Source organism: Oryctolagus cuniculus, chromosome 3 (assembly GCF_964237555.1).
Source record: "Oryctolagus cuniculus chromosome 3, mOryCun1.1, whole genome shotgun sequence".
Taxonomy (NCBI): Eukaryota; Metazoa; Chordata; class Mammalia; order Lagomorpha; family Leporidae; genus Oryctolagus; species Oryctolagus cuniculus.
In genome coordinates, this window is record NC_091434.1 from 6,121,905 (window position 1) to 6,149,349 (window position 27,445).

At 51.0% G+C, this 27,445-nt stretch overlaps 1 protein-coding gene and 1 pseudogene across 7 annotated transcripts in view; one reads left to right on the top strand and one right to left on the bottom strand.

The window, feature by feature from the left end:
- DGKD (diacylglycerol kinase delta) overlaps positions 1-27,445 on the bottom strand; it is a 120,627-nt gene that overhangs the window by 31,435 nt on the left and 61,747 nt on the right. For 6 of the 7 annotated variants that reach the window (XM_051834164.2, XM_070070016.1, XM_051834166.2 and 3 more), the window contains one exon: positions 15-119. In XM_051834164.2, the coding sequence (XP_051690124.2) occupies positions 15-119 (105 nt within the window). Of the gene's footprint in view, positions 1-14; positions 120-11,914; positions 12,398-27,445 lie in introns of those variants that run through there. The other variant, XM_070070019.1, reaches the window with a different exon arrangement.
- On the top strand, positions 20,617-22,218 carry LOC100345633 (Y-box-binding protein 1 pseudogene; annotated as a pseudogene).

Here is a 27,445-nt window from a genome sequence, read left to right on the forward strand (position 1 = left end):
GTGGGCATGGTAACCTCAAAATGCTCCCTGTTCTGGACAGTCTTCAGGGCTGCGATCCAATCTTCCATCTCTTTCCGGTTATCAGCGCACAAGATGAGCTTCCTACACGGCGTGATGACCTGCAGAGACGCATGCGGCACGTCCGTGAGCGAAGGGCACGTGCCACAGCTAGCGAGACTCTAAACCTGCCCGTCCTCCCCTGCGCACGCATAGAGTGAAGAGTGACTGTTTTGTTCAGGTATCCACATTACACAGAACGTAAAAATAGCTACCATGGGTCACCAAAACATCAAGAACCTCAAGCTAAAAGGTGATTTAATTCGGTTTACGTGTGCATCGGCGATCTACGTCAGCGGACAGCCCTAAGTCCTCGCTGCTCAGACACGGTACCAGGCCTCGGGAAGTGGAAGAGCCTGCTCCGGGACGGCGCGGCTGCAGCGCCGGACCTGCGCAGCTCAGGGCGTCTGGGCCAGAGCAGGCATGTGTACCACACAGAAAGGTGCTTACAGAACACCTCCCACACCCGGGGCAGAACCACCACAGTCAGGCCCCGAACCGCTCATCCAGCACAGAGCTCATGAACCTAGATGATCAACAAAGGAAAACAGGCTCTACAACAGTCTCCAGAAATCAACAGAAAAACCCCTGCTGATGAAAAAGGGCCATCCACACAGCTCATCAGCAACAGCCCTCACCCAGCCGGCCGGCGAGGGTGGAGAGGTCGCCTCCAGTGCGGCGAAGACGTGAGGAACGAGTTCTCCTCGGCAACTGAGCGGAGGGAAACAGGGCGCAAGCATTCTCCAGAAAATCTGACAATATTTATCAAAAGTCTAGTTCTTATGTCTCTCTATCCTAGCTCCCATAGGAAGCTCAAAATAACCAGTATGGTTTCTCCCTGCACGTGTGAGAGCCGTGCATCCGCAGACTCCCCTGTCTAAGCAGCAGCACGCCACAGACACGTCGCCCCACCTGACTACAACCCTGGCCCCCACGCCCAGCAACACACGAGCTCCGCTACTCCTCCGGCAGCACAGGACACGGACTCCACTGGAGGTCCCAGAGCCTGCCCAGCCAGGCCCTGCTCATGGGAATTCTTCCTGCTGCCACAGCGAACAGCCTGCACACGCATCTTTTCCTATTTTTACCGTGCATCTTTGGGATGTATTCCTAGAAATAGAACTGCCTGACCGTGAGTAAATTCATATGCAATTTTGCTAGCTGTTGCCAGACTCCTCTCTACAGGGATATGTTGTATCACTGTTCATTCCCCTCAAGTGTTAGGAAAATACCTACTCCCCCATGGATTCACCACTACAATGTTATTTAACTTCCGGATTTCTGTCCATCTTATAGCTTTAATTTACATTAAGACCCAACTTAGGAACACCCAATTTACATCTTCAGATGATCACATTTCTGGCTCAGAAAACACAGAACTGTTCTATGGCTGGATTCTCTCCCTGGCGATGGAGTTTCATCACATAGAGGGAGGAACAGAACTGAGTCACCGGTGCACGGTTCACTCACTCTTCATGTATCAGGGTACCTGGGACAAGCAAACGTAAGGCCAGGCTGGGCGTAGGAAGTGGCAGGGCCAGGAGACGTGAGAAAAGGGAAGACAGAGAAAACGGGCTGGGGACAGATGAACGGGGTCACCACGCTGAGCGTCTCTTCTAGACCTAGGACACAAAGAACAGGGCAAAGCGCCAGTCCCACGGACTCACCCCGCAGAGACAGGCGGACGACCTTCTCGGACGCTGGCCTGGCCAGGAGGGCAGGAAAGCAGGGGGCAGGAGTAATGCGAGGCTGGGGGCCGGGGAGGCCGGGGGGGCCGGGGGGCCTGGGCCACCGTCCGCATCCCTGCCTCTCCGCGCAGATCCTTCCGTAATTACTCATCTGGGTGAGCACAGTGCCGGCTTTTCAGCAGCATAAGCACCACAAGAGGAAGAGAATCCGCTCGGCTGTGCTAAACGCAGGGTCACATTAGGAGCCAGGCAACAGGATACTTACAGAAGAGAACAATGCAATGTTTTATGTTTCCTGCTATTTTCAGTCCTGTGTCTGCCACTCCCAGGCCAGCCTTCAGGACGGAGTGCCCACACCAGCCCAGCACCCAGCCACATCGCACGAGAACAGGACTTGGGGCCCACCACCGCCACCCACTGCAGGAGGGCTCACCAGAGTGGCTTCTGGGCCAGGCAGCCACAGAGCTGACTCAAACCGCTCTGCTTAAAGGCAGCGCGTGCAGGAAGCGCACGACAAGAGGCCATCACTTCCTTAGCCTGTGCGACTGTTCCTGGGTAGTCAACACGTAACCACTGAACACGTCCGGGGACGCGAGTTTTCAACTGCAGCTTCTCAAACATTTTCTTTAACTGAGTTACAGCCTGGGGATGAGGCGACGTGAATCCCAGCCGGCCATGACTGAGGGACACAAGCCGCCTGGTGGGGTCAGATGTGCACAGACAGGAACAGCATTTAGGCCGCAGGTCCGAACCGACAGCAGCTGCCTTGCTTGCTGGCACACTGTTCCCCATCTGAGAACCCTGGGGCTATTTACAGCACCATCCCGCCCTAGCTCAGGGAGACCACACAGCCTCCCGTGACAAGAGTGTCAGCACTGCCCGGGGCGCACAGTCCTCCACCTTCAGGCATTATCTACGGGAAATAACCAAGGCACCACATTCCGCCTTGAGATGCCTCTAGGGTGTCAACATCCCACCCCTCAGATCATCACGAAATCTCACCAATCTGGCATTGACACTTTGAGATAAAATTTGTCCTTTTTTTTTTTTTAAAGATTTATTTATTTATTTGAAAGTTAGAGTTAACAGAGAAAAAGAGAGAAATCTTACATCCCCGCTAGTTCACTACCAAAATGGTCACAACGGCCAGGGCTGGGCCAAGCGGAAGCCAGGAGCCAGGAGCTTCCTCCCGGTCTCCCACATGGGTGCAGGGGCCCAAGGACTTGGGCCATCTTCTACTGCTTTCCCAGGTACATCAGCAGGGAACTGGATTAGAAGCAAAGCAGCCAGGACTTGAACCGGTGCCCATATGTGATGCCGGCACTGCAGACAGCAGCTTAACCTATTGTACCACAGTACCAGCTGCAAAATTCATACTAGCTGCCCACAGAAGGTCATGGCTATCTGACGGTACGTGCTGTTACTGACGTGCACACTTGTGACCTGTGTCTCCCACATGTCGTGCCTGGGCCCTACCCTGCGTCTCCATCTCCCTGGACGCAGCAGCCGCAGGCAGGAGCCCTACCTTCCCCACCCTTTCCCTCCCTGCTTGGCCCAGCCCCAGCAGGCAGCTGGAGGGGAGACAGCGGGTCTCCTCGGGGGCTGCTCTGACTGAGGCACCGGGCAGCTTCCTCCTGGACGCCCTGGCTTAGGAGTGGTGCAGGCAGAGGACCCAGGCAGCCACTCTAAGGAATACTAAGAGACCCGGCGTTTGACGAGCAGCCAGCACTGAAAGTCCTGACAACCAAGGAATGGCAGAAAAAAGTCAGAACTGTTTCAAAATCCCAGCCTTTACACACACAAGACTTTGAAGGCCAAAGGGTGCTCCTGTTTTTCAGCAAATGTCTAAGGTAAAAACACAGCTCACCCAAGCAAGTCAACCTAGAAGATAAATGCTAACGACAGCAGGGCAGTGGAGTGGACTCAACGGGACCATCACAGCATCAGAGGGCAGAGACCAGCATCTGCTGGACACGCAGGCTTGGCGCTGGGAGCGTGGGCAGAGTCACACAGCTGAGCACGCGTCAGCAGCACAGAGACCACACTGTGGGGACGGGACACCCACACCTCACTGTCGACAGACGCAGTGACACACAGAAAGGGCCGTGAAACGGAGGGTGTGCCCCTTTGAGCCTTGACCACAAAGAGATCTACGTGAAAGAGTGAGACAGAGACAGGCAGACAGATCTACCCACTGGTTCACTCCCCAAACGCCCACACCAACCAGGGCTGAGCCAAGCTGACGCCAGGAACCAGACTTCAAGCACCTGAGCCATCACCCACTGCCTCCCAAGTGTATTAGCAAGAAGCTGGATCAGAAGCGGAACAGCCTGGACTTGAACCAGCACTCCAATATGAGATGCGGCTTACCCCGCTCTGCCACCGTGATTCTCAGACACTTACTGTCATTCTCCCAAAGGTAGAAGAACCTCAAAATTCAGTAAGGAAAAAAGACTAGCTAAAAGAAAAATGGACAGAAGACTTAAATACAGCCAATAAAGTTTGTAACAGGGGCTCAGCTTCATAAGTCACCAAGAAGTGGAAATTAAAACCTCAGCATGACACAGCTTTCCGGACAGCAGGATGGAAAGACGAGTATTGGTGAGTGTGCATTCTGGTGCGACTACTTCAGAAAACAGCTGAACTAGCGTCTGCCTTGTGACTCAGCAATTCTACCCCCGAACCCAGCATGAACCCAAATATGTACCTTCCTCATCAAGACACACACGGAAGTGCACCCTGTCACTGCTCTAAATAAGCAACACAGACACAACCCAAATGCCCAGTGTGGGGAAAGCGGATCTGCAAACTAGTGTGTTAGTATCCTGGAGGCCACACAGCTACTCGCATTAACGGGATGACTCCTCCAGCCCCGAAGGAAAGAAGCCAGACACAACAGAACGGATACTGCGGGCTGAGCTGCCACTGTGACGTCAGCATCCCCTATCAGAGGTCTACTTCAAGCCCCAGCTGCTCCATCCACGTCCTGCTAACGCACCTGGGAAAGTAGCGGAGGAAGACCCACGTGCTTAAGCCCTGCCACCATTTAGGAGACCATGATGGAGCGCCCGGCTCTGGCCTGGCCCTGACCTGGCAGCTGTGGACATTTGGGGAGTCAACCAGTAGATGGAGAAGCATTCTCCCTGTCTCTCCCGCTCTGTTGCTCTGCCTTTCAAATAAAAAACAAATAAATGCTAACACTGCATCATCTCTTCATGTATCACAGGAAGTTAACTTTTTAAATCGATCCATATTATGAGAATCTGGCAGTTGCTTTTGTGTGCTTTTGCAGCAAACAGGAGAGCTACTGGGGGCCACTCGTGTTGTTATTTAATCCAGTCATGCCTGTAAGAAGTACACTTCTCATGGCCGGCGCCGCAGCTCACTAGGCTAATCCTCTGCCTGCGGTGCCGGCACCCCGGGTTCTAGCCCTGGTCGGGGCACCGGTTCTGTCCCGGTTGCTCCTCTTCCAGGCCAGCTCTCTGCTGTGGCCCAGGAAGGCAGTGGAGGATGGCCCAAGTGCTTGGGCCCTGCACCCGCATGGGAGACCAGGAGGAAGCACCTGGCTCCTAGCGCACCGGCCGCAGCATGCCGGACGTAGTGGCCATTTGGGGGGGGGGGGTAAACCAACGGAAAAGGAAGACCTTTCTCTCTGTCTCTGTCTCTCTCTAACTCTGCCTGTAAAAAAAAAAGAAGAAGAAGAAGAAGAAGCAGTACACTTCTCTGTACTGGTGTGAAAAGGAACTCCTCAAAGACAAAGCAGCATGTCACTCAAAAGAAAACTGTAGGTGGCTGCCCAGAACTCCTGGACACCGTCTGATCAGAAAACTAAATGTATAAGACCTGCAGGTGAAGAAGGCGTGAGTGAATGTGAGAGATGGCAGAGCTGTACAGTATTAAAACTGTGTTAGACGGGAGGGCACCGTGATACAGCAGGTAAAGCCACCACTTGGGATACCCCCATCCCACATCAAAATGACAGTCCAAGTCCTGGTTACTCCACTTCCAATCCAGCTTCCTGCCAATGCACTTGGGAAGCAGCAGAGGATGGTCCAAGAACTCGGGTTTTTGCTGTCCACATAGAAACCTGGATGGAGTTTCTGGCTCCTAGTTTCTGCCTGTCCAGCCTCAGCCATTATGGGCATCAGGGGAGTGAACTAGCAGATGGAAGATGTCCATCCGCCTCTTTCTCTAGCCTTTCAAATAAATAAATCTTTTATTAAGAAATGCAACTTAAGGGGCCAGCGCTGTGGCATAATGGGTAAAGCCACCACCTGCAGTGCCAGCATCCCATATGGACACCGGTTCAAGTACTGGCTGCTCCACTTCCAATCCAGCTCTCTGCTGTGGCCTGGGAAAGCAGTAGAAGATGGCCCAGGTCCTTGGGCCCCTGCACCCATGTGGGAGACCTGGAAGAAGCTCCTGGCTCCTGGCTTTGGATCAGCTCAGCTCCGGCCATCGCAGCCAGTTGCGGAGTGAACCAGAGGATGAAGACAGACAGACCGACCTCCCTCCCTCTCTCTCTCTCTCTCTCTCTCTCTCTCTGCCTCTTCTCTCTCTGTATAACTCTGAATTTCAAATAAATAAAATCTGTTTAAAATGCAAATTAAAATTATAATAGGCATTTTTTCTTTACCAGCTCCACTGAGATAAAAAGTCTGATTACACAGCCTACTGATCGTCACATATAAATTAATACAATCCTCATGTATAAATTAATACAACTTTTATGGAGAACATTTGATAAAGTACATCAAGCTTTAAAATATGTATCTTTGACTTAATGATAGTTTCTCTATAAATGTATCCTATTCTATATGTACACGAGAAATACACAAATAACAAGGTTATTCATGGCCCCATTCATTGCAAAGACAGCAGACTGGAAATCACTCAAACACCGATCAATACATACAAGACTGGTGGGAGACCGGCTATGGTGATTCTGGTCCATTCACAGAATGGAATACCACCAGCCATGAAGAAGACTGAAGCTGCTCTTTATGTTCCTGTGTGGAACAACCTCTAAGACAGCCTGTGTTAGTGAGAAAAGCAAACTGCCGGGATAGCGTGAGCACAGAGGGCAGAGGATTAGCCGCCTCTGCTGAAGGGGCCTCTGGTGACTGGGTACCAGTCCACACCTTTTTATTCTTGTAGCTCACATGTTGACTGTGCAGTGTTCTGGAAGTTCCTTTTACTAACACGCATGTTACCTTGGCCGTGAACACCACATCCATCGTATAGCCACCCACCTGCCCGTTCAGACTCCCCTACCCTTTCACACCAGTACTACAACCTGGTGACCTGAGAGGAAGACATGGCGTGGTACCTGCACAATCTGCCTGACCATACCCTGAGGAGAAACCAAGTCCCCCGCATTCGAAAAACAAGTGATTGACTCTGTCCCTGCCTGGGTGAGCAGCTAAGGCTGCCACTCCACGGGAGGGACAGCTGGTCAGCAGCCGGCCAATACCTTACTATACTCTGCTTTATGTACCTTGTCCAAGTCCCACCTACTCAAAAAATACCTACGAAAGCATTAAGTCTGAAACTTATCAAAATGCTAAGGACAGACAAAAGTGCGTTAGTAAGCACTGTATTTGAAATAAGAACTTTTGCTTCCAACTTTTGCCGTAAGTACACGAGCTTCCTAGAGATAGAAGAAAATACCTGGATACTCCAAACAAGCTGACAGCACCCAAGCCAGACAAGCCATCTTCAATGCCCAGGGAAGACCCACAAGTAGTGAGCTCTGAAATCACGGTGTAAGAAGCCACGCTGAGACATCCAGGTATGATTTCTCACTCGCAGAGCAGGGTGACTGGCTTATTTACACAGTGGCTGGCAGAACAGGGCCGTGACGCAGGGTGCTGGATGACACGGCGCTGGCACGACACGTGCAAGCGCTGGGTATCTTAAGGGATCAGTGTGATCCATCTCCCCCGTAATCTCACGAAAGGGGCATCTGGGGAGGAACAGGAACCTGCTGAGGGGCCTGCTCCAAGTCCCACGGCACGAGAGGTAGAGGCGTCAGAACAGGCTGGCTCCCGGCCCCTTCCCACAGCTGCTTCTCTGGAGGGCAGACACGACAGGAATACAATGCCAGGAACAGCAGAGGAGGAAGGCACCGGCACTCACTCACCAGCTTCACTCAGAACAGCGGTAGCGGGCTCCTCTCCTTCCCTTCCGGCAGAGGGACTGGCTGAGAGGATGGCCCGAGGACAGCAGTGACCTCTCGGTAAGTCATCCACTGGCTGCCCCTCCCACTCTGACTGGATTTCCCGAGTTCAAAATAGAAGGTGGACAAAGATGACATAGGGGATATGACAAATGTCCCATCAGGCTGTTACTAACCAGACTCCTTTCTAAACACAGATTCGTGAACAAGAACTTGAACAGCAAAAAGACCATGGCCCTGCAAGCTGTGTCAAGCTGCAACCACAGCCAAATCTAACAGCCCACGCAGTAATAAACCTGAGGCCCCGGGCCCCCGAGGGTCCAAAGGCCACTGCAGGCAGAGCACAGGAGGGGTGCGGGCAGGCCACTCAGCAGGGGTGGTGGGACACTCGCCCTGGATTTTATGGACCCAAATTCAGGTGGCGCGGAGGTGCTTTTCTCACTGAGCATGACTAAAGCCCCGGGCATCACAAAACACACGAGAGGAGACCCTGAAAAGTGGAGAGAAGGCAGCAGGCGAACGAGGGGTGAGGCGCAGTGAGTATTCTGCACTTTCTGTTTGCGTTATCAGTCCTGTCTAGGAGCTGAAGCTGGTGGCAGGAAAGTCTGCTCTTTCCAGCCAGACGACGAGCAAAGGGGCAGCCGGACAAGACACAGCCACTAAAGCAGGGCCGTGCACAGCCACTCGCCTCCAGCACCCAGTCCTCCGGCTTGTAGCCGGAGAAGGCCAGGAAGACAGCCGGGGCTCTATCCCAGCCACCCAGCCATCAAGCAGGTGAAACACAGGCTCGTGGAACCATGTTCAACATCAGGAGCCATCAGGCAAATGTGAGCTGCACCGTGGCATGACTGGGATGTCGATGTGGCAACACCCACGCCGTGAGGATGCAGGTAACGGGCCCACGCTGGCACCGGCACGCTACAACAGTTGGACACCCCAGCAATTACAGCTTCAGCCAGATCTCAGGGAAATAAAGATCTATGTTCCATAAGCATCTGTCCACAAATAATTACAGCAGCGTTATTCGAAATCACCCAAACCTGGGAACAACTCAGACGCCCATGAAGGGATAAGTGAGTGAACCAAATGGGTTCTGCCCGTACCGGGGAATACCACTCCGCAATGAAAAGGACCGGCTATGGATATACACAAAAGCCTGGCTTCTCCTGCAAATTGTGCTGTGTAAAAAGAAAAACCAATCTCAAAAGGTTACATACTGTATAACTTCATTTACATAACATTCTTGAAATAACAAAAACTAGTCAAATAAAGATTAGGGTTGCAGGCAAATGTGAGGCTATAAAAAGGACATCGGGAGGGATCCCTGTGGGGAAGAGAATGTTCTGGATCTTGACTGTGACAATGTCAATGTCCTGTGTGATACTGGACTACAGCTGTGCACGGCAGGATACAGGACAATGGAGTGATGGGTACAAAGTATCCCAAAATCAAAAGTTCCATCAGAAGTAGGCAACCGGGGAGGGTGCTTGCCCTAGGTGTTGAGATGCCAGCTGAGACACTCACCGCCTATGGCAAAGCGCCTTGGTTTAAGTCCGGGCTTTGCTCCCAATTCTATCTTCATGCTAACGTGCATCCTGGGAGACCTAAGTAGAGTTCCAGACTCCGGGGCCATTGTGAGCATTTGAGAAGTGAACCAGGGGATGACAGGTCACTTACACACACACACACACACACACACACACACACACACATTTCAAGTGGCCACAAACAAACATTTAAGACTACATTGGGAATCCAAGGGGCAACAGCAGAGCAATGCTGCATTTTTGAAAGACAAGGGTACACGCGGTCTCGCCCAGCACGAGTTAAAAGTAGTATCTTATCTCGTTAAAGGCCTTATTTGTAGGCAGTGCAAAAGCATGCGACCTGTAACCTACCAACAAAGTGTGACGACGAGGAAAGCGGGCCAGGCCCCTCTGTGCCAGAGACCGCGTGGAAGCACCGCTGTGCCTGTGCAGTGAGCGCCTGAGCCACACGCCCAGCCCTGGAGCAGGTGCCCGTAACACAGCACCGGAGAGTGCTGGAAACAGCAGCATTCATTCATCAGCATGGCGGTGCTGAAGAAATCAGCGGAGTCGGGGCTGGGGGCGGGGGGTGTCAGCCACACATGGCCATGTCGGAATCCCGCTCCTGCCCTCCCAGCACCGGCAGAGGTCCACCCAGCACTGCCACCCGCTTCAACACCAGAGTGCACTCGGGAGCCTCCAGGGGCCTCCTGCCACTCACTCCCACCCACCTCTTCTCCCACGCTCATCCCTCATCTTCAGGCTCCAATTTCTTCCCCAGAAATGAGTTCAGGCAGTCTTTCACTGGAACAAATAACTAAGATCCCTGCCTCCATGGAGGCGAGGGTGAAAGCAGGCAGTAAACAAGCAATAGAAAGAAGTGACATGGTGTGGGGGTGGGTTCCTGCAGCAAAGACTTGGAGGAGATGAGGAGGGAGGGCTGCAGGCTGGGCAGGTGTTGGGGGCCAGCCTGGACAGGCCAGAGGTGGCAGGGGGCAAGGTCTCTAAGACCCTCGGCTTCTGCTCCGCGTAGGCCAGGGAGGCCTGCAGTGTGTGTAGGTGACGACTCAGGCCTACAGGCATCGCTACCGTTGCTGCACTGCGACAGGGCAAGAGGCAGGAAGCCTCCTGGGAGACACCTCAGTGACAGCTGTGTTCTGAGGACCACAGGGCTCCCGAAACCAGATGGGGTGGGAGACCAGGAGCGGGGTCAACACGACGCCGGGACACCTGTGGGGGAAGCAGGCTCTGAGGCCCAGGGGTCTCATCGACAGCTCGCTCGGCCGTGAGGGTTTCGTCTTGCCGTCAGCTTGGAACACGAAGGAAAGCTACAGCACAGGAGAAAGCCCATCTGTCGGATGTCACACTGCTGGTGGCAGTTTAAAAACATGCATGTTTGGGCAAGCAATGGGACGATGTCTAGTGCAGCTGACGACGCACACCCACGCAGCCAGACGTGGGTCAGAACGCCGTGGCTGCGCTGCCGCCATGGTGAGACCTAGAGAACACAGGTCAGCTCCTGGGCCAGCACCGTCATCCTCAGCTCAGCTCTACTGGTAAACAGCTCTGAGGCTCACACCCACCAATCAAACATCCCGACTTAACTCCGAGAATCAGGAACCAGTCGCTTTTAGACCTTGAACTTATTCAACGGCAGACACAGCCACGTGGATCAGCCTCAGAAACACACGGCTAGGGGAAAGGTCCACCATGAGACAGTTCACAGAGAAAGTTACACCGGCTAGCCAGTACTACCCATCGCTTACACCTACACTCAAGTGCAAAGTGGGAAAAACGGCCAAATAAAGGAAAAACACCAAGCTTGGAATGGTGGTGGCCCTGGGGAGGGCAGACGGGAGGGCCCTGGATGGCAAAGAGAATACTGAGGACTCTGCACACAGATGTCCATCCGAAGACCTTCTGTGCAGTTTAATATTTTAGCACAACAGACACATGCAAAATGACCATGCCTTATAGTATAGCCATGCAGAAGCAATGCCAGGAGACGTGTTCTGCTGTGAGAATCAGGGTGGGGAAGGGGCATCCTGGCACCTACCTTCGGTTTTCCTTCACTCACAGCCTCCGCCCGGCACGTGGCACCCAGGCTCACACGCCCCGGCCATGCCAACACCAGCTGCCATGCATGTCACGGCAGAACACTGTTAATCTGCCTCTCAAACTCCTTGCCCTGGAGTCAGTTCCTGAATCCTAAGTAGCTGGCTGGGTGTGAAGACAAGGCTGCCACTCTCTGAAGGCCGGAAGGAGAGGGGCTGGCTGGATCCCTCAGACGAGAGCTTTGGCAGGGGCACCCCAACCACGCAGGCTGCTGGTCTCCCAACACACCCCTTCCATGAGCATGAGCGTGCCACACCGCAAACTCACAGCACACCCCACACACTTCCACTCAGGATCCGCAGCGCACAGACACACGTGGCCAGATTCACCAAGACCGGAGGGGTACGAACCTGGGCAGATGATGTGGCAGGACCACAGTGCCTGTTCTGAAGGCAGGAGGGTCGTCCCTCGGCACAAAGCTCAGACAGCCAGAATTCAGCACGAAGAAGCTTCTCTCACCGACAGACTTCTGTTTGGCTTGATGAGAACCAGAGAGTGTTTCTCCGTGCAGTCACACCAAGCCTGTCACCTTCCACTTCTAAGAGAGGCCAGCCCTTACCAAGATACACAGTTCCTTCCACTGGCCCACATTAGCTGCGGACCTTCGAGCTCATGGCCATGGTCAACGGCTCTGACCTGCCACTCTTTCCTCCTTCCACACACTTTCCAACTGCTTGGAATCAAAGTGACTCAGAAAACAACAAAATGCGTTTCGACACCAATGGACAGCAACCTGTGGCTGTCCCAAGCAGCCGGAGACACGGGAGTCCCCCTCGGCACTGCACAGGCAGCCAGCGAGCAGAGTACAGAGGGGCCGTGTCCGGCAGGATCTGGAACTGGGAGACACTCTGCTAAATATAGCGCCCATCTGCTGGGCTTGGGAAGGTGGCCGAGAAAAGCGCCTGGCGCCCTCCATGAGCTCTGTCACTTCCTGTTACTCACGTCCTGCTGTTCCCACACATCCAGCCTGGAGCCCCCATACATCATTCCCTACGCGGAGGCCCCCTGTGGCAGACCACCCACAGCAGACACGAACTTCCTCACGGAGCACCACACAGAACGAGGACAGACGCCACCCGCCAACAGGCTCCTGGAGACCACTGCGCAGGAAGAGCGTGCAGGCCCCGTGTCAGACTCTGTACGTCACCCTGCCTGTGCTCCCGACGAGGCGCCACCATCACGGCTGGCACGTGCCACCCATGGCAAGTGACTCTGCCCTGACGGTTCCTGCCTCCTGGGAACTCAGGAAGCCCAGGCACCGGGCAAAGCCAACTTGTTATCGACCACAACAAAAACGTTTTTAAAGGAACAAAAGGTAAAATGAAGCAAAAAGCGAAAGTTCTACCCAAAAATGAAACATGACCAGAACACTCAGTGTTGCTTTTGCAGTTGCATTTGCCCCTGCTTCCCTCAGCTGAGACGTGTGTCCAGCTGTAGAAAACGGCTGTCCTGGGGGATGGGAGCAGGAGGCAGGGTCGCCACCCGAGGTCTGGAGGTGGTGCCCCCCATGCAGACACAGCGAACACCGCGAGCAGCCCAGTCTCCAAAGCCGGGGACGGCTGTTACGCTCACGCCACAGGACAGCAGACGGCCAGCCTGACAAAGGGGGACGAGGGTGCCCAATTACGGACGCAGACGTTCACCACATCCTAATTTCAAAAGCAAGTATGTGTAACTGATCTCACCTCTGGTACGACTAAAGTGCATTTCCTGATGCTCAGGAAAAAAAGGTTTCTCTAACGTGGTACAACTGACATTCTGGGCCAGATTCTTTGCCGAGGGGCTACTCCCCCACAGAATGGAGTGCATTTGAGGATGTGGAGCAGTACCCTGGATTCTCCCCACAAACACCGGCAGTGTGAACTCCTCCACCGCCGCCAGCATTCTCACCGCTCCCCGAGTTTGAGAATCACAAGTCTGTATAACAGTGTTTATCTCCAGAATCTCAGCAATGAGGTATTTGGGCAGTTTTTGTTTGTCTGCGTTTTCTGTATTCAATTCTCTTTCGTTAACATGTAATTTATAGGGGTGCAGTAGGTTAAAGCGCCAGCATCCCATATGGGCATCAGCTGGAGTCCTGCCTGCTCCACTTCCAATCCCACTCCTTGCTAATGACCCTGGGAAAACAGTACAGAATGGCCCAAACACTCAGGACCCTGCACCCAAGTGGGAGTCCTGGAAGAAGCTCCTAGCTCCTGGCTTCATATTGGCTCAGCTCCAGCTTTTGGGAACATTTGGGGAGTGAACCAGCAAATGAAAGACCTCTCTCTGTGTTTTCCTTCTTTCTTTAACTCTTTCAAATAAATATTTTTAATGTAATTTATATAAAAAGGGAATAACAAAAAAATCTGAGCATCAGTAAAACACTGCAGGTGTTTTTGCTATAATGCAGGATTTGAGTTCCTGAAAACCCTCCCACTGCAAAAGCTAACAACAAGAATAAGTAATTTCATGGGAAAAGATGAGCTGGGATAAGCAGGCAAATCCTATACAACTCTGTAATTAAGCACTAATGAAACAACAGTAATTCCTATTTTAAAAGAAAAAATGCATTAGTACAATTTTTAAAAATACATAAAGCTGGGGCCGGCATTTGGCACAGTGGTTAAGATGCACACGGGACACCCACATCTCACATCGCAGAGCCTGAGTTCAAGTCCCAGCTCTGCTCCTGATTCCAGCTTCCTGCCAATGCGCACTCGGGAGGCGGCCCCTGGCAGCTCAGGGAGACCCAGACTGAGTTTCTGACTCCCAGCTTTGGCCTGGACCAACTCTGTCCATCACAGGCATTTGGCAAATGAAACAGCACGAGGAGGCTCTCTGACTCTCTGCCTCTCGAGTGAGTAAGTCAGTCAGTGAGTCAGTCAGTAACTGAATAAATGACCACAGCAAATACAGAACTTCACCTTGATGGACAGAAGCCCCGGTAGCCAAGTTACAGAAATGAGGCAAAATGTGCCAGGAGCTAAGAAACAAACAGCAACTGCAGGCAGCACTTGCGGGCACACTGAGCAGGAGGGAGGAGGGTAGAGGCCGGAGTCAGGGCTGTGCCCTCCCTGGCTGGCTGCCGCCTGCACTTGGCGGCCTTGGCTTTCAGCCACAGGGTCAGTGCCCTTCTCGCTGGAGAAACACACCTCAGCACAGCAGATATGAGCTCAGAGTCCTCGGCTGCCACCTGGGAGTCCCAGTGACACGAAACTGAAACAAGAGCTCCCTGGCGGTCCAGGGAGTGGGGAGGGGACGGGGAGCAGCCACCGCACTGCCACCCAGTGTCCATCATGTGTCTCTGGGAAGTCCACCTCCAGCAGCACCACAACTAACAAGCATCAAAGAAAAAAGGCTCTCAGCATCCCCACTGCCCAAGGCCCAGCAAGCACTCCTGTGCCACTAAGGTCAACCTGAGCTCTGGCTCCACTGGGCAGTTGGAGCCCTGGGGACAAAGTCTGTCCCCACCTCCGTTTATGGCTCACGGAGGACTCCTCAGGCTCAGCACTTCCACTGGCAAAGCCACCAGCCCACTTGTGCAGACACAAAGGAAATGCCAGCAAGGAGGACAACAAGTCGGCAGACTTCTTACACGAAGGGGCCGATCTACACTCACTCCTAAAACCGGGGTTAGGACGGCGAGTTTCACATTACGTGCATTTCACTACGTACCCAATGAAAAAACTTAAAAATTGGGAAAACAGTGTATGTTTTAAAAAAAAAAAGTGTAAAAGGCAGGACGCAGCCTGGAAACCTGAGCGTTCACATCCCCGTGGTGTGACTGAAGGCTTCTCTTCCTTCTTTTCCTTCTGTCTGCGTTCTCAAACAATCCACAGTAAACGGTGTTTGTATGTATGCCTTTTCCTTGTCATGACCTTACATACGCCTTGTCTTTTTCCTGCAAAAAGCAATGTCTGCGACAATTACTCAGGTGCTCACCAAGTGACTCTGCCATCCGGCTGTCCTCTAACTGGGCCTCAGTCAAATACCAGCCCTGCAGCCCACATACCGAAGGAGACACGAGAGCCCGTACCACCAGGCAGGGGCGGCGACCAGTAGCCACCCTGCTGGGCCCAGCAGCAGGTGTCCTGCACCCAAAGGTGATCTTTGGAGGGGAACCTCATCGGAAGAGCAATTAGATAGAAAAGCAGCAGGAACCCAGGTCTGTCCACCGCGGCCTGCTGCACAGGCCGGAAACTGCTAGCCTCTGGCCCCCCCGCAAGAGAAAATGAAACCTCAACCACCTCACATAAGCCGTTGTCACTGGGCTCTTCTGCTAGCAGCCTGCTACAGTTCAGAGTTGGGGTGAGTGCGCCCCCAAGGGTTCCTGAGCTGGAGGCTTAGTCCTCAGGGTGAGGGTGGTGATGCTGGAAGGTGCGGCACCCGTATGGAGACCCAGGGCTGGGTGCAGAGCGCCTCAGCACACTGACGCATCACCCTCAGAATGGACAAACAGCTCCTGTGGCTCCCTGGCTTGCTCCACAGCAAGCTGGTAGAAGAGCGAGCACAGCCCCGGCTACCTGCCTGCAGAGTGACCCCCACTCTCACATGCACCAGGCCAAGCCACTGGGGCTGCCCAATCGTGGACTTTCAGTCTCCCAACCTGTGAACTAAAGAAACTTTTCGTTGGGGGAGAGAGAGAGAGAGAGAGAGAAACTCTTCCATCTGCAATTCACTCCCCAAATAGCTGGAGCTGTGCCAGTCCAAAGCCAGGAGCTTCTTTCGGGTCTCCCACATGGGTGCAGGAGCCCAAGCACCCGGACCATCCTAAGCTGCTTTCCCAGGCACATTAGCAGGGAGCTGGATCAGAAGTGGAACAGACGGGACTTGACCATATGGAATGCTGGTGTTGCAGGCAGCGGCTTTATCTGCTAAGCCACAACGTCACTCCCCGTGTTTGAGAATCACAAGTCTGTATAACAGTGTTTATCTCTAGAATCTCAGCAATGAGGTATTTGGGCATTTCTTCTCTTTACAAAGTATTTCATTACAAGGTGAGTGTTTGGCATAGCATTGGGCGCTGCCTGGGATACCCACAGGCCATACTGAAAATGCCTGGGTTTAAATCTCAGCTCAGGCTCCCGTTTCCAGCTGCCTGCTAATGTATACCCTGGAAGCCAACAGGGGCTGGGTCTTGGCCACCTATACGGGAGGTCTGGATTGAGCTCCCAGCTTCAGCCTGGCCAGTCCAAGTCATTGCAGACATTTGAGGAGTAAACTGGCAAAGGGAGATCTCTTTCTCCCTATATCTCACATACACAATATTTTTTAAAAAGAACTTCATTATAGTAACAAAAAACAGACTACGATGCCCACAACTACTACTCAGCATCACACAGGGAGGAAGACCACACAGAAATGGGCACTTGTTATCCTCCAGATGCCAAGTAACTTGATTTAAGCCACTAGATAAGCATCGAAAATCTTAGACTCAAAAAGGTAGCAACACCAGGGAGCCTTCTAAAAGGTAACAAGTCAGAAAGGATAACAGGGGCCGGCGCCGTGGCTCACTAGGCTAATCCTCCGCCTTGCGGCACCAGCACACCAGGTTCTAGTGCTGGTCGGGGCGCCGGATTCTGTCCCGGTTGCCCCTCTTCCAGGCCAGCTCTCTGCTGTGGCCAGGGAGTGCAGTGGAGGATGGCCCAAATACTTGGGCCCTGCACCCGATGGGAGACCAGGAGAAGAACTTGGCTCATGCCTTCGGATCAGCGCAGTGTGCCAGCCGCAGCGCACCAGCCGTGGCGGCCATTGGAGGGTGAACCAATGGCAAAGGAAGACCTTTCTCTCCATCTCGCGCTCTCTCTCTCACTGTCCACTCTGCCTGTCAATAAATAAATAAATAAATAAATAGAAATGATAACAGTGCAAATCAAACCTGGGGCTAGCAGTCAGGGATGGGCCAACAGTAGCCTGCCGCCTGCCTTTTTAAATAAAGTTTTACTGGAACACAGCCACGCCCACTCACTTCCATACTGCCCAGGCTGCCACACAGGCCACACTGCAACAGCACAACTGAGGAGGTGCCAGAGAGCGCCCCAGCCACGAAGCCTAAGCTGTCCGGCTGTTTACAGAACAGGTCTGTTGCTAACGACTGGCAGAAAGCGCTGGCTGGACGTACCCTGGAAAAATGCAAAGGCAATCCGAGCTGCAGAACTTTATCAGAAACTTGTACCTTGTCCCCCTTTTCTCTGCCCCTGCCTCTACAGAGGAGGGGTCTCCTCTGGTTCCCAGAGGAAGCTGAGTGCCTGCCAGTACTCTACTGAGTCAGTACGTGTTCGATAACTACGGGATTTAACCCCCCGTTACACAGCCACATCTCAAAACTATTAATACCCTCCCACTTATTAAGTAACTTAGTGTGAGAAACCTTACAGAAGTAGAAAGTCCTACAAACACACAGCACAGCCCTAACACACCCTACCCTACTCCGTGGGGAGGCTGAAACAGAGTTCACCCTGTGGACTGTGCTTTTCGTCTGGACACCTGCTGAAGTCACACCGCTGCCTGTGGGAGGGGCAAGTGGGCTCTCAAGTTTGGCTCCTGGGAAAGGAGGAGGCCAGCAGGAGCTGAACCCCAAGTGTGGGTGCTCCTGCCCCTCTCAGGCCCCCAGGCAGGAACCAGCAGCGGGACCACCTCCTTCCTTCCAGCCTTGCAGCATGCAGGCGGGACAGTCGTGTCCCCTCCTCCAAAGTTAACCAAAGGCAACGTCTTCAAACCACTACTGCGTTTGTTAAAAACGCATCACGAAGTCAAGATTTCACACAGGGCTCGGAAGACTGAGACAGTGCTCCTGCAGTCACTCGGTGGTCCCATGGTCCTGCTCAGGACCCCTCACTCGAATCCATCTTTTCCAGCCTCACCTCACACCTTGGGGAGAGGGCGCCCACAGAAGATGCTGACTCGCCAACAAGGCCACTGCTTGTCCAAAGTCACCTCGTCCAGGCACATCGCTAACCGTGGGGCTCCCTCCTTGAGGGACTGAATGCCCACCTGATGACCCTGGTGGTGGAAGGAGCTGTGTGTGCTGGCACAGGAACCGGGCAAGCTAATTAGCATGGGTCTGTGGCCTTCAACTCTAGGCTTGGAAGGACATGCGCCATGAGAAGCACTGGTGCCTCATCTCTGACAAGGGAGCCCCTCACTCCCAGGTCCAACCACGGTGGCTGCCCGAGATGCATGAAGATCTAGCCTCCCTTAAGATGCAAAGGGTAAGTAGGCAAAGACCCCTCCCACAGACTGGGGGGGTGGGGGGTCCGAATCACCCTGTCCTCTGCAGCTCCCTCGTTGACTCGTGTTCAGTTCGGGGTTTGTCTCGTGTAAGCTGTACAGGAAGGAGCCCCACACGGGGTCTTGTGCCCACCAGAGGAATCCTCCCTAGTCTAGAGCCACCCCTTCCAAACTACAGTCGGATGCTCAAAGACGTCTTAGCCCCTTCCTCTGGCCAAGCTTGCAATGGCTTCCTTGCATTCTCTAGCATCTCAAGTAGTTAGTAACAACGAAAAGTAATTCCAACTATGGAATTTTACATTCTGAAAGACCAGAACGGAAAAAGGCTAACAATATGTTTCCACTGGCAAGCTTTGACTCAGGGCCGGTCTGCCAGGGCCGCGCACACAGCACAGGAATGGGAGCAGCTGGTGGGAGGGCCGGGCCGGAGGGTGGCTGAGGGAGGCAGCCTGACTCAGGGCTGTCCTCTTTGTCACAGCACAGCTGAGGCACCACCCATGTACCTGGAGGAGAAAGAGGGTTCCTGGAGATGCCGAGGGACAGAGACACTACAACAACAACGGACCCAACAGCTACGTACAGAAGCTGCTCCGTCCCAGGGGCACGGGAACAGAGGCTGACGAGTCCCAGAACACCCCTTTTCACATAAAATTCACGCTGCTCCTTCCAACAGATGCAAGTCAGAGGGGAAAGGAAGGGGAGGCATGAAATGTCAACCAGACACAAGAAACAAAAAATTGAAGAGGTTACATCCATGTAAAAAAGTCAACTTGTGGGGCCAGTACTGTAGCATAAGTTAAAGCTGCCATTTATGATGTTGCCATCCCATCTGGGCACCAGTTCTTGTCCCAGCTGCTCTACTTCCAATCCAGCTTCCTGCTAATGCACCTGGGGAAAGTAGCAGAGGACGGCCCAAGTGCTTGGGACCCTGCCACCCAACTGGAAGGCCTGCATTAAGCTCCTGGTTTCCGGCTCCTGGCTTTGGCCAGGCTCAGCCCCGGCTGTTGTGGCCATTTGTTGTGCTCACTTGGGAAGTGAACCAGTGGATGGAAGACTTCTCTCTGTGTATCTCTCCGTCTATCTAACTCTTCCAAATGAATAAATCTTAAAAAAAAAAAAAAAAAACCTCAATTGCGTTCCAAAAATTGTAAAAGGTATCATTGAAGCCCTTTCCAAAAAGAAATTTCCACTCTCACAAGGTTTCAATGGAAAAATCTAGCAAGCACTTAAGAAAGGAATAACACCAAACCCATAAACTTGATCAGAAAGCAGAAGGAAAACACGGATCCTCCATCGTCATGATGCTGGTTTCTGTTTCCTGATGTCGGCTCACCCTAAGTACCAAGTCCTGCCGAAGACAGGGGGAGAGAGACAGAGACAACCCCACACCAACAGCCCTCGTGCCTAAGAACATCAAAACCTTAAAACAAAGTCACAGCAAATTCAATCTAACACACACATCACAGATCCTCAGGAAACACATCATGAGCAAATATTCTTCAAGTGCTTACTCCAGGAATGCAAGCTTGGTTTAAATTTGAAAAATCAATTTAGTTTATCCTTTCAGTCAAAAAGAAAAACATATGATCAAGGCCAGCGCTGTGGCGTAGCAGGTAAGGCCGCCGCCTGCAATGCCAGCATCCCATATGGGGCCGGTTCGAGTTCTGGGGACCCTGCACCCGTGGGGGAGATCCAGAAGAAGCTCCAGGCTCCTGGCTTTGAATCGGCACAGCTCTGGCCATTGTGGCCATCTGGGGAATGAACTAGCGGATGGAAGACTTTCTGTCTCTTTCTCTCGCTCTCTCTCTCTCTGCCTCTGCGTAACTCTTTCGAATAAATAAATAAACCTTAAAAAATGATCACTTCAGTAGATACACAAAAGCAAAAACACAATAAATTCTCAGCAACAGTAGTTCGATCGGTAGCGGGAGCGGAGAGCGGACCCCAGAGAGCCCTGAGCAGCCCCACCGCCGCCGCCGGCCTAGTTACCATCACACCCCGGGAGGAGCCGCAGCTGCTGCAGCCGGCCCCAGTCACCATCACCGCAACTATGAGCAGCGAGGCCGAGACCCAGCAGCCACCCGCCGCCCCCCCCACCGCCGCCGCCCCTGCCCTCAGCGCCCCGAAACCAAGCCCGGCACCACGGGCAGCGGCGCAGGGAGCGGTGGCCCGGGCGGCCTCACATCGGCGGCGCCCGCCGGCGGGGACAAGAAGGTCATCGCAACGAAGGTTTTGGGAACAGTAAAATGGTTCAATGTAAGGAACGGATATGGTTTCATCAACAGGAATGACACCAAGGAAGATGTATTTGTACACCAGACTGCCATAAAGAAGAATAACCCCAGGAAGTACCTTCGCAGTGTAGGAGATGGAGAGACTGTGGAGTTTGATGTTGTTGAAGGAGAAAAGGGTGCGGAGGCAGCAAATGTTACAGGTCCTGGTGGAGTTCCAGTGCAAGGCAGTAAATATGCAGCAGACCGTAACCATTATAGACGCTACCCACGTCGTAGGGGTCCTCCACGCAATTACCAGCAGAATTACCAGAATAGTGAGAGTGGGGAAAAGAATGAGGGATCAGAGAGCGCTCCCGAAGGCCAGGCCCAACAATGCCGGCCCTACCGCAGGCGTAGGTTCCCACCTTACTACATGCGGAGGCCCTATGGGCGTCGACCACAGTATTCCAACCCTCCTGTGCAGGGAGAAGTGATGGAAGGTGCTGACAACCAGGGTGCAGGAGAACAAGGTAGACCAGTGAGACAGAATATGTATCGGGGTTATAGACCACGATTCCGCAGAGGTCCTCCTCGCCAAAGACAGCCTAGAGAGGACGGCAATGAAGAAGACAAGGAAAACCAAGGAGATGAGACCCAGGGTCAGCAGCCACCTCAGCGTCGGTACCGCCGCAACTTCAACTACCGACGCAGACACCCAGATAACCCTAAACCACAAGATGGCAAAGAGACAAAAGCAGCCGATCCACCAGCTGAGAATTCGTCCGCTCCCGAGGCTGAGCAGGGCGGGGCTGAGTAAATGCCGGCTTAACATCTCTACCATCATCCGGTTTAGTCATCCAACAAGAAGAAATGAATATGAAATTCCAGCAATAAGAAATGAACAAAAGATTGGAGCTGAAGACCTTAAGTGCTTACTTTTTGCCCGTTGACCAGATTACTAGAACTATCTGCATTATCTATGCAGCATGGGGTTTTTATTATTTTTACCTAAAGATGTCTCTTTTTGGTAACGACAAACGTGTTTTTTAAAAAAGCCTGGTTTTTCTCAATACACCTTTAAAGGTTTTTAAATTGTTTCATATCTGGTCAAGTTGAGATTTTTAAGAACTTCATTTTTAATTTGTAATAAAAGTTTACAACTTGATTTTTTCAAAAAAGTCAACAAACTGCAAGCACCTGCTAATAAAGGTCTTAAATAAAAAAAAAAATTCTCAGCAACAAATAAAGATCATTCTCAAACTGATAAAAGCTATCTACAGTTGAGATCACACTTTTTGGTGGAAGACTAACTACCTCCTGTCAAAATCAGAAAAAATGAAAGGATTCCTGCTTTCACCATTCCCACTCTTTATTTACTGGCCATTGTAGCTTTTGCAACAAGGGAAGAAAAAGAAACAAAAGGCACCGAGGTTAGAAAGGGAGAAGCCAAACTGTCCCTGTTTGCATTTAGATATTCCAGGACCTCCACACAGCTACAACCGGAACTGCCAAGGATCAGTGTGCAAGGTCACAAGAGGCACTGCATGCTCACACCTGAGCAGCACACAATCAGAAGTAAACAATCCCACTTATTTAATAGGAGCAAAAACCCAAACTACGTAGGAACGAACCTAACAAAAGACATTAAAGACCTTTACACGGAGAACTACAAAACATGGCTGAAATTAAAGAACAGGCAAGTAACAGGAAGATGTGCTCATAGAATGAAGACTCAAGATCAATTTTTCTCAAATTGATATTTTTCTCAATGCAATCTCAATCAACAATTAAGCAGGTGTAATTGACAGAAACTGGCCCATTAATTTTAAATTTCTGTGAAAATGCTAAGGAGTTAGAATTACCACAGCAATTTTAAGGGAAAAGAGTTTTTATTTATTAAAGAGACATTTCTTCCTCCATTGACCTTTGTCATGAGTCAGCTGACTTTGAGAGTATTTATTCTACCTGATTTCAACGCTTACTATAAAGCGACGATAGTCACTGAAGTATGGGGGACGGGGGTGCGATGTTGTGACACAGTGGGTTAGGCTGCTGCCTGCAATACAGGCATCCCATGAGTGCCAGTTCCAATCCAGCTCCCTGCTAATGCACCCGGGAAAGCAGCGGAAGATGGCCCACGTGGTTGGGTCCCTGCACCCACGTGGGCGACACAAATGGAGATGGAGTCCCAGGCTCCTGGCTTCAGCATGGCCCAACCCAGCCACTGTAACAATTTGGGGAGTAAATCAGCAATGGGAGATCTCTCTGCTTCTCCTTCTAACTCTGCCTTTCAAATAAATTAATCTTTAAATAAATAAAGTATGGTGTTAAGTAGAGTAAGGGTAGATAACAGACCATGGAACAGAATATAAAACCTAGAAACAGACTCTCAAAATAGTCAACTGACCCCTGACAAAGTTCAGTGGGGAAAGAAATATCTCTAATAAATGCTGCTGGAAAAACCGTACATCAGTATGAGCAGAAATTAACATCAACTCCCCATTTCATGCCATACACAAAGATTAATGGTCCATCAATCAAAATCCTAACTGTAAAACCTAAATTTATAAAACTTCTGTGGAAGAAAAATCTTTGCAATGCTGTTAGACAGCCATAAGAGAAGATAAATTCAATTTTCAAAAAAGATTTATTTATTGTTTACTTGAAAGACAAGCGAGAACGCGAGAGTAATCCCCCCACTGGTTCACTCCCTAAATGGTCTCAATGGCCAGGGCTCATCCACACCAAAGTCAAGAGCCCGCAACTCCATCCAGGTTTTCCACATCAGTGTCAGGGTTAGGCCATCCTCCATTGCCTTCCCAGGCACATTAGCAGGGAGCTGGATCAGAAGCAGAGCAGCCAAGACTCAGGGCTCAAACCAGTGTTCTGATATGGGAAGCCGGCATGGCGACCAAGACTGAGGGCTCAAACCAGTGTTCTGGTATGGGATGCCGGCATGGCGGCCAAGAGTCAGGGCTCAAACCAGTGTTCTGATATGGGATGCCGGCATGGCGGCCAAGACTCAGGGCTCAAACCAGTGTTCTGGTACGGGATGCCGGCATGGCAGCCAAGACTCAGGGCTCAAACCAGTGTTCTGGTACGGGATACCGGCATGGTGACCAGCAGCTTAACCTGTCATACCACATGCCAAGCCCGATATATTCAGTTTTTTAAAAGGCAAACCACAAACTGGGGGACACACTCACAAAGCATACCAAACGGGAGGGCACTGCGGACACACAATGCTGCTACGTGGATGTCCACATCCCATGGTGCCTGGGATCGAATCCCATCTCTGCTTCTAATCCAGCTTCCTGCTAGTACACCTGAGAAGGAAGTAAATGATGGCCCAAGTACTTGCTTCCTGTCACCCATGTGGGAGACCCGGGTGGAGTTCTGAGCTCCTAGCTTCAGCCTGACTCAGCCTCAGCTGTTACAGACATTTGGGGAATGAATCAGTATAGAAAGGTGCTCTCGCTCTCTGGCTCTCCCCCTTTCTCTGTCACTCTGCCTTTCAAATAAATAAAATCAGATACAAAATTTATATTCAGAATATATAAGGAAAAAATCCAACACAAAAACAAATGATTTTAGCATATATTTAACAAAATAAGTTGCACAAATAGCCAATAAAGACATGAAAAGTTACTGACATTACAAGGGGTCTTCAAAAACATCATGGACAATGTCATTGCCTTTTAATTCCATTTTCCATGAACTTTTTGAAGCACCTTTCTATTAATCATCAGGGAACCAAAACATATCACAGTGAGACAACACCACGTATCTATTAGTAAGACACCGAAAATGTTAAAAGGCTGGGGCAGGAGTTTGGCCTGGCAGTTAAGACACTTCCTTTTTAATTAATTTCTTTTCTTTTTTTTTAAGGAATACAAATTTCTTAAGTACAGCTTTAGAAATATAGTGATTCTTCTCACCATACCCACATTCCCACCCCACCACCTCCTCCCTCTCCCCTTCTCAGTCCCATTCTCCATTAAGATTCGTTTTCAGTTAACTTTGTACACAGAAGACCAACTCTATAGTAAGTAAAGATTTCAACAATTTGCACACACATGCACACATAGAAAAAAAAATTGTTTGAAAACAAGTTTTACAGTTAACTCTCATAATACAACTCATTGAGGACAGAGGTCCTGCATGGGGAGTTAGTGCACAGTGATTCCTATTGTTAATTTAACAATTAACACTCTTATGACGTCAGTGAACACTCAAGGTTCTGACATGAGCTGCCAAGGCTCTTGACAAGAGCTGCCTAGGCTATATAAGCCTTTTGAGACCACAAACTCCATCAGTATTTGGACAAAGTGGAAGTTCTCTCCTCCCTTTAGAGAAAAGTACATCCTTCTCTGATGGCCACTTCTTTCTGCAGAAGTCTCACCCACAGAGACCCTTCATGTAGAACATTTTTTTGCCACAGTGTCTTTCCATGCCTAAAATGCTCTAACAGGCTTTCAGCCAGACCAGAAAGCCTTAAGGGCTGATTCTGAGGTCAGAGTGTTACTTAAAGTAATTAAGACACTTCTTGGAATGCCTACCTCCATGTCAGAGTGCCAGGTTTGAATCACAGCCCCGTTTCCAATTCCAGATTCTTGCTGATGTAGACCCTGAGAGGCAGCAGGTGACAGCTTAAGTAACTGGGTTCCTGCCACCCACATGGGAGACTTGGATTCAGTTCCAAGCTACTGGCTTCAACCTGGCCCAATCCTAGTTATTGTGAGTATTTAAGGAATGAACCAACAGACAGGAGGTCTCCCCCTACATCTGCATTTCAAATAAAAAAAATTTCAATAAAATTTTTTAAAAAATTTTTTGACAGGCAGAGTTAGACAGTGAGAGAGAAAGACAGAGAGAAAGGTCTTCCTTCTATTGGATAACCCCCAAATGGCCACTACGGCCAGCGCGCTGCACCAATCCGAAGCCAGGAGCCAGGTGCTTCCTCCTGGTCTCCCATGTGGGTACAGGGCCCAAGCACTTGGGCCATCCTCCACTACCTCCCCGGGCCACAGCAGAGAGCTGGACTGGAAGAGGAGCAACCAGGACAGAATCCAGTGCCCCAACCGGGACTGGAACCCGGGGTGCCGGCACCGCAGGCGGAGGATTAGCCTAGTGAGCCGCGACACCGACCTTAAATAAAATCAAATTAAAACAACTGAACACTCCAAGTGGCAGAAAGGATAGGGAGCAACTAGAAGTTTCACACACTGCTAGCAAGAATGTGAAACAGCACAATTTGGAAAAAAAATTTAAGTTTCTTAAGTTACACTTACAACTCTGCTATTATGTATTTACCTAAAAGAAATGAAAATATGTGTCCACACAAAGGCCTGTACACAGTTCATAGCAGCTTTATTTGTAATACTAACTGGAAACAACCCAACAAGACGTACAAACTGTGGAGTATCCATACAACAGACAGTAGCAAGAAGGAGAATCACTGACACATTCAACACAAAATTCATAAAACCGTTACGCTGAGTCAAAGAAGAAAAATATGAACTACACTATTCAGTTGTAGTATTCTTAAAGAAAAGCTAACTACTCTACAATGACAGAAAATAGATCCACGTTTGCCTGGGAAAGAGGGCAGAGAGAAGGATGGATGAAAGGATTAAAGTCATATTCCTGACTGTGATGACATTTCATTGTGTGTGAGTGAACGGGAAATACAGAGAACCCATCAAACTGTATACTTTTTTATAAAAAAGATTTATTTATACATTTGAAAGTCAGAGTTACAGAGAAGAGGCAGAGGCAGGGGGGAGGGGGGAGGGAGGGGGGGGAGGGAAAGGGGAGGAGAGAGAGAGAGAGAAAGAGAAAGAGAGAGAGGTGTCTTCCATCTGCTGTTCACTCCCCAAATGCCTGCATGGCCATAGCTGGGCCAATCCAAAGCCAGGAGCCTCTTCTGGGTCTCCCACGTGAGTGCAGGGGCCCAAGGACTTGGGCCATCTTCTACTGCTTTCCCAGGCCATAGCAGAGAGCTGGATCAAAAGTGGAGCAGCTGGGACTCAAACCAGTGCACATATGGGATGGAGGCACTGCTGGCGGTGGCTTTAACCGCTATGCCACAGCACCAGCCCCCAAACTGTACACTTTAAGTATTGCTCTGTACTGTACATCAGTTATCCCTCAATTATGTTGTAAAATAGTTTCAATGTCAACATATTTTAGTGCAGTGGCATACTCATTAAAGAACAGTATAAACCTTTCTCTGAATGACCATGGCGACCAGATAACTTATCATCCAAGCCAAGAAACTCGTGCAAGCCAAAGTGGGTGCTAAAAATAATTAATGAATGTTAAGGCATCTACAACCAGAGGTGTGAACTGGCACTGCCTTGGACAAACCGGCACACGGGGCTTTAGGAACAGCAAACATCCAATCTCTTCTTGATGTGATTAGATACTTCCTGAACAAAGCACACCATAAAGTTC